Raw genomic sequence first — 7,842 nt, 5'->3', positions numbered from 1 at the left:
GTGAAGTCAAAGCAGGTTTTTGTACCTAAAATTACAAGATTCTATAATTGCGAACAATGAGGACACATTGTAATCAATTTCCCAGAGAATAATAAGCAACCCACTACTCGATTCAACATGATCTATGGTGAAGACGATGACTTTTCTCTCGACCAAGAGGGTAATTCTGAATAAGAAGATGAATACGATGATCCAAGTATGCTTAAACTTATCGAAAAGAAAATCTTTCTCCTCATATACTTCTTAAAATGAAAGGTACAAGCGCAAGGGAATAAATATATTACATGATGATGATAGTACACACAATTTTATTTCCAAAAATCTTGTGTATGATCTTAAATTAGATGTTGTTCCTTCTAAGTACAAGATTAAAACTGCATTCCAAGGAACTAAATACCATTGCACTAGGGAAGTGAAAGATATTGTATTATCCATTGCACCTAATGAGCAACCCCACACATTTCTCATTTTGCACCCCTATATTTATATGATGTTATCATTGGTATGCCATGGAGACATGAGCATAATCCTCGCATTAATTACAAATCTCATGATTTATCATTTGTTTTCAATTGTGAGCATGTCTGTCTGAAAGGATTAAGGGAATCTGGTGGGAGGTGTGCACTCCTTAGCCACACCTAGGCTAAGCGAGCCATGAGGAAAAAGGAGAAGACTTATTTAGTCTTAGTTAACAAAGCTTATTGCTTCTAAATTAACTCCTAAGAACTCATTACATGAACAATTCATTTTATAATTTTTGGGTTGTTTCATGAGAATGAGCTACCACACCAGGTTTGCCTAATTCGAGACCAAAAGACCATAGGATAGACATTATCCCTGGTAGCATCCCACCTTGTAGAGCTCCTTGTAGGGTAAACTTTTTAGAGCAAAAAAAGATCCAGAATCAAATAGAGGACTTACTTCCTGTATTGACACTACTTGATTTTTCATTGGACTGATATGCATGAGAAACTTTCAATGCTCTTAAGTACGCACTTACACATGCGCGTGTATTGACACTACATGATTTTCTTAGGCCATTCTTTATGGTAGTAACTAATGCTAGTGAACATGAAATCGGTGATATACTTATGCAAGACAAGCATCCTATTTCCTTTGAGAGTAGGAAATTGAAACCATCTAAGATTAATTAAGAGAGAATGTTAGTCATAAACTCTATGGTCAAGTGGGGATGCCCATATACGATCATTGCTTTCACATAGAAATGTGGGTGATGCCATTATTTTAATTCCATATGTGAAGTATGTAGATCGGGTCAATATTTTTATGGGATGCACCTTTTATTTATATCATTTTTCAGGATTAATATGTTTAATCAGCTATGTGCACGGGTATGATATAGTTAGGATTAATGTGTTTAATCGACTATGTGTGCTAACTAATATTATTTTGATGTAGGTGATGATTGAGTAGCGTACTATGTGTTAGTCCGTGGGTGGAACATGTGTTGGACCACAGTGAGTGAGATATCTTGGAAGACATGTGATCACCTATTAGGTTTTCATATTTGGCATTTATATTTTTGGAAGGCCTTAGCCTCAAACCTTTGTACATAGCAAATAGTATTTTTATGCTTTAGTAGACCCAAGACTCTATAATTAGGCTTGCTATAGTTTTGGAAGGAGCTTGTACGCTCGAAGACTCAAAAAGCTATTAGGCTTTATTTTTGGAGTATCTTTTTGTAAAAGCAAGCATTAGTATATTTAAATATGGGTGAGTGGTACGATGGACCACACTCACCTAGGGGAGATTGAACCAAACAATGGTGACCTCTTCTCTATTTTTTCAAGCTTTCATGGTTTATGCTATTTTGTTAAATTGTTTACATATGGTTTTGGTGCTCAATTTGTACAAAGTCTACGTTCTATTAATTTTTTGTGTTTGAGTTTGAGCAATTCTTCTCAAAGTGTCATAAGATCCTGACAACTATCCTTTTGTGATGTTGTTGTGCTGCCATATATTCTTTGGTGCACCATATCCCACTAAGGAGAGTGAGACACTACCATAAGGAGCACATTGTAAAACAATGGCCCAAACCCAAGGAGGGTTTGATGCATTAAGTGCTCATGTAGAAAATATTAATACACATTTTGTTCTTGGAGTCCCTCTTGTCCATGTATTCTTGCAATGTCTTTTGTGATTTAACATTCATTATGTTGTTGATCATGTATGTTGGTTATCCCATTGATAGAAATGCAAGGAATGGGATAACCTCGAATCTCTTGATTAGGAGCTGTTGTGTAAATCACTATGCAAATAATCTAAATAGGGGGGAGGAACCGCTTTGTTATCAACCTATAATGAAGTAGACTGAATTTAGCTTCTTTGGATGATTCAAGTGCTAAAATGTGTTTTGTGATTTTATGTTGCATTACTTATTAAATAAATAGACTAACCAAGGTTATACATGGGAATTTTCTTTTGTCAAATTGCTAGGGATGAAACCCACACGTGTTTATTAGTTGGTCAAATTAAAACCAATAATTCTATTGGTAACATACATGGGACATATATGTGTATAAGTTAAAAATTGAAAGAGCTACCAATTATTTGCTCAACCATTTTATTTGTGGGAGAAAACATGTAGCATTCACAATTTTAAGCATATCTTTATTTTCTTATGCATAGTTTCTTAGGAGGAAACTCAGAGCTTTTGAAAGTAATTTTCAAAAAAAGAGTGTTAAGTGTCACCTTAGGGACTTCATCGATCTCCATCACATTAATCAAGGATTAGAAAATTGTCTACACAACCTTAGGGTTCCTATATGCCATTTATTTGGCTTCTCATCACCCTATAAAGAATGGGTGAATATTATTAAACATTAAAAATCACCCTAATAATGAATGGTGGTGGGTGAACATTATCAAGACTTAGGAAGAGCAATTTTCCCAATGGTTGCTATTGTGGGAACCCCTTAAGCATTGGAATTTGTTAATATGGAAGTATTTGATCGTGACTAGTTGGTTGTTTTGATTTTGATGTTTGAAATCCAGAGGAATACTTGTTCCTTTCTATTTTTACAAAGATGCACTTGAGAGACTTCTATTGGTTCTTTCATCCCAAATTCTTTAACTACCACCACATGCTTGAAATAATGAAAAAGGTGATAGCCAATGCTTTGAGGTTATCGTACATAATATTTTTGGGTGGAATTTTTGTGAACAAAAAACAAACTTTTCAAGAATGTGAATGAACAAGACATCACACACACACACACACACACAACTTTAAGTGCAAGATCACAACTTATTAAAGTTCTCATAAGGTGGCTAAGTTTATAAATTAAACTTAGAAATTGGATTATTTGCATTGCTTAATGGAGCTATATAACATTGTGATGATCATTTATGTGGCTCTTTTTGTCGCTTCTTTGTCTTATTGACTGTGTTCTTTATGTACTTGGAAGCTTGTAAAGCCATATGAATGGGAAAATCATTATCTTTTAATGTTACAAGTTTAGCAATGTAAGTTCTTTAGTGGCAAAATTCCAAGAGAATCCATTAAGCATTGGACGTAATAAAGTAGACATCCTATTGTCTTGAAACATTTTTTGAGATCACTCTTGAAATTGTGAGTGCAAAACGGCTCTATGAGTAACACGAAAGTTTGATTAATATATGGAGTGGTTTGAGTTCTCTCTCTCTCTCTCTCTCTCTCTCTCTCTCTCTCTCTCTCTCTCTCTCTCTCTCTCTCTCTCTCTCTCTCTTGTGCACACACACGTGTGCGTGGCACTTATATCAATAGTTGATATTTTGATAAATGACATTATTTTAATGTTTAATATGTGGGAACCACTTAGTGGTTTGATTAGTGAGTACCTCCCTCCCTCCCTCTCTCTCTCTCTCTCTCTCTCTCTCTCTCTCTCTCTCTCTCTCTCTCTCTCTCTCTCTCTCTCTCCATTACATGGATCATTACATGGAATGAGGAAGCCATTGATTTTATAAATCATCCGAATGGCCATGCGACCATCACTTTTGACACAAGGGAATAAAGGAATACAATCCTAGAAATATGAAGGGCACCACCCTCTACATGTAAGAGAAGGTAACATCTCCACATTTATGGTAACAAGGCCTATAGGCCATATTTGGACTCTTCAAACCTCTCTCTCTCTCTCTCTCTCTCAAAATGCCTAAAAGATTGAAAGAGGTACCAACACTAATAATGTTAATGTATGCACTATATTCCTTTTGATATCAATAAGTACTACTTTGATCGACAATATTGTGTGTATAGATATGTCTCCCTTTCGTGGTGGCATTGCGATTTACGCATTGGGAGTGATATCTATTTCAAGTCACATTCCATGCACTTCCATGCGTTCATATGTCTCATATGTAGTGTGCATATGTGTGTAGCTTTAGCTACATTAAAAGACTCATCATTGTCATCATCACATACATCTCTTTGTCTCACATCTTGTTTTGTTTTGGACTCTTATGTCAATGTGGATAAATTTAAGGCACTGATAGTTGACTTAATGCTATTGAGTGTCTGTCTTTTGGGTAGAGTTAGTTAGTTAGTTTTGGTAGTTAGGCTAGCTACTTTAAGAGACTCAATGCTCATCATCATCATCATCAGAGTCCCCTTCTCTCTCTCTCTCTCTCTCTCTTTCTTTGTAATTACTAAGCTTGAATAGGCACTCTTTATTAAAGGGCACTTTATGATTCTCTCCTCTCGCAGTCTCTCTCATTCATTTGAATAAAGGGCACTAGTACATCACACGGGCGCACACTCTCTCTCTCGCACGCGCGCGTTCTCGTGTGTTCACAAGCCGGCCACCACCATCGCCCTCTTCGCCATAGCCAAAACCTCGTCGAAAGCAAGGGTGCCTTCCTTAGTTTTGTTTTTAATTCCGCTGCTGTCTCTTCTTCCTCGCCTCAGTATCTCCCATCATATCGCCAAAGCTTCGAGCTTGTTCTTTTTGGCACGGGGGGGAAATGGGGTTCCTCGATCGCATCCAAAATTCTCTTCACAACACTTCTATCTTCTCCTTCTAATGTTAGCTTCTGTAGATCGCGCCTGTGTCTTAGAATTTTCTTGCAAATGCTGAATATTGTAAGCGATCATGAAATTAGGGTTTCATGCAGCTCTTCTGCGTCCAGAAGAAGGAAGCCTTTGCCCTTTAAGTAGCATTTTTCTTCTGTTTCCAAAGCCCATCCACACAGAGGATCTGGGTTTTGACGCAGAAACAGGGTTTTCAGCTCCCTCAAGAATCTACATACATTTTTCCCTCTTCAAAATGCAAAGCATCATTTCTCTGCGCTTACCACATGCGATCGCATGTGAGGGTTTCTTGCCTACTAATTGACGTAGAGTTGAGAATCGGGGCTTCCGAATTAGGTCTTCTGAGGTGGGGTTTCCGGCTATCAAAAATCAGCTGCAACATGCTCTTTCTTTGCTAAATGAAGGCAAAATACAATAAACACAGGCGCTAGCAGGTTTTCCTCTGAAATTGAAGATGGGTGCTGATTACTACAATGTTCTGAAAGTGGGTCGGAATGCATCTGAGGATGACCTGAAGAAAGCGTACAGGAGGCTGGCTATGAAATGGCACCCTGACAAGAACCCAAACAACAAGGAGGAGGCTGAAGCCAAGTTCAAGAAAATCTCTGAGGCATACGAGGTAATTGCATAGCTCATTATTTCTCCCCCTGTCAAAAGCACAACTCTATTTTCTTTGTTGGATTGTAACTATAATTTTTTTCTGCTCATTTGAGCATTTTCGAAGGGGTTTTAAAAATTTTATGCATGGGTACATGGTATGTGATGCATCACAGAATGGTGTTTATCCCAGTTGCACATCATAGTGGTACATTGTAGTATGGAGTGTATCGGTACATTATAGTCCGCAGTATATCACAGTGACACATCATAACGGGGTATCATAATATGGGGTATATCAGGTCGGCACATCATAGTGGTGCATCATAACATGGGGTGCACATCATAGTGGTACATCATAACATGGGGTATATCACAGTGCTCATCATAGTTGTACATCATAACATGGGCTATATCAATGCCACACATCATGTCAGTACTTTATAATATGGGATATCCCAGCAGCACATCATGGTTGTACAGGCACATCATAGCGGTTCATTGTATAATATGTTGGATATATCACAGCGGCACATAATACTATGGGGAATATCACAGCAGCACAAAATAGTGGTACATTACACTATGGGCTACATAGTATTAGGTATATCACATCAGCACCATCATAGTGGTGCATTGTAGTATGGAGTACATTATAGTCCTCAAAATGAATTTCTATTGTCCACATGTACACTAAAGCTGCCAGCCTTTCTATCGTGTGGAGGTTTTGAGTGATTCACACAAGCGTTCCATCTACGACCGTTATGGAGAAGAAGGGTTGAAAGACATGCCAATAGATGCCTCTTCTGGAGGGTATCCTAGTGGCGAGGCCTCACAAAGTTCATACAGGTTCAATCCAAAGAATGCAGAAGACCTTTTCTCGGAGGTTTTTGGGGTTCCAAACCCATTTGCTGGCATAAATGGAAGCTCCTACAACAAGAGCAAGAGTTCACACTCTCCATTTCATGACGGGCCATACAGCAACTTCAATGAAGGAAGCTCCAGTGTACTCAGGAAAGTACAGCCCATAGAGAACAAGCTGCCTTGCACTCTGGAGGATCTTTACAATGGTGCCGTGCGGAAGATGAAGATATCCCGCAGCATAATGGGTGCTGGCGGGTGAGTGTATATACAGCTATACACGGTTTGGCTTTTGTTGTCTGAATGGTTTGGTTCACCATGCGCCTACTTATCAGCTTCTTTTGGGTTTGCTTGTGCGGACTTTGGTAACAGGAAGACGACTGCAGTGGAAGAAGTTCTGAGCATTAACATCAAGCCAGGTTGGAAGAAGGGCACCAAAATTACCTTTCCAGAGAAAGGAAACGAGCAGCCAGGTGTTGTCCCAGCTGATTTGATCTTCGTAATCGACGAGAAACCACATGAGGTCTTCAAAAGAGATGGAAGTGATCTAGTGATGGTTCAGAAGATCTCACTTGCAGAGGCTCTGGGTGGTTCCACACTGTCCATCCCTTTGCTTAATGGAAAGATACTCAGTGTCCCCTTGACTGAAGTCATCTATCCTGGCTATGAGAAGGTTGTTCCCAAAGAAGGCATGCCCATTGCTAAAGAACACGGCAAAAAGGGGAACCTTAGGATAAAGTTTGACATCAAGTTCCCCACCCGGCTGTCGGCAGATCAGAGGGTTAGCATCAAGAAAATCTTGAACGACAGTGGGTCTGGTTGAACTTGTTGAAGCAAGTCTTGCTTTGTCAACTGGGGCTTCTTGGGGTTGTTGAATGCAGCATGTCGAGTCAGAGCGGTAGTAGAAAGCTAGGTAGAGGCATGTGTGAAAGGCCAGAATAACTGTAAATGGGTAGTGGTGGAGCATGATGAAATTCAAATAGGTGTGCACTATTTCCTATTTATGGTGTATGTCCATTTGAAGTCCATTTGAAGCATCATACGACTTATATGGTTCTCAGTTTACTAACATAAAAGTGTATTAAGAGCTATATGCCAAACTGTGCCATATTCAAGTGTACAGGATTGTTAGCTTCTGCACTTCTAAAGGGTTGTTTCCTTGCACTGAGAGTGTCTTAATGCAGATAAGGTCTTGTATAACTATACTTTGATCAATGACCCAGTGGTAGACTCCATATTTTCATGATGGCCCATTGTCCCCTTCCTTAAGCATCCGGCTACATCAAATAGTCAACTCTGGAGATGCTTCTCCAACACACATTTAGTTGTCTAGGCAAGTCTATGCTGGCAAGATT

General features: G+C 38.9%; 1 protein-coding gene across 2 annotated transcripts; it reads left to right on the top strand.

Moving 5' to 3' along the window:
- Positions 1–4,741: 4,741 nt before the first annotated feature.
- LOC147635028 (uncharacterized) lies at positions 4,742–7,578 on the top strand. Of its 2 annotated transcripts, none has more exons than XM_086804280.1 (3): positions 4,742–5,648; positions 6,333–6,745; positions 6,860–7,578. In XM_086804280.1, the coding sequence occupies exons 1-3, from the start codon at positions 5,484–5,486 to the stop codon at positions 7,308–7,310; spliced, it is 1,029 nt and encodes a 342-aa protein (XP_086660406.1). In that variant the 5' UTR covers positions 4,742–5,483; the 3' UTR covers positions 7,311–7,578. The 2 variants fall into 2 exon arrangements, with proteins under 2 accessions (XP_086660406.1, XP_086660407.1); XM_086804281.1 differs by having other exon boundaries at positions 4,746–5,648; positions 6,351–6,745.
- Positions 7,579–7,842: the final 264 nt, after the last annotated feature.

Source organism: Cibotium barometz, chromosome 10, assembly GCF_041138505.1.
Source record: "Cibotium barometz isolate CiBa-2024 chromosome 10, ASM4113850v1, whole genome shotgun sequence".
In the NCBI taxonomy this organism is placed as follows: domain Eukaryota; kingdom Viridiplantae; phylum Streptophyta; class Polypodiopsida; order Cyatheales; family Cibotiaceae; genus Cibotium; species Cibotium barometz.
Note: the sequence above shows the minus strand (reverse complement) of the source record. Positions and strands in the feature narration are given on the sequence as shown.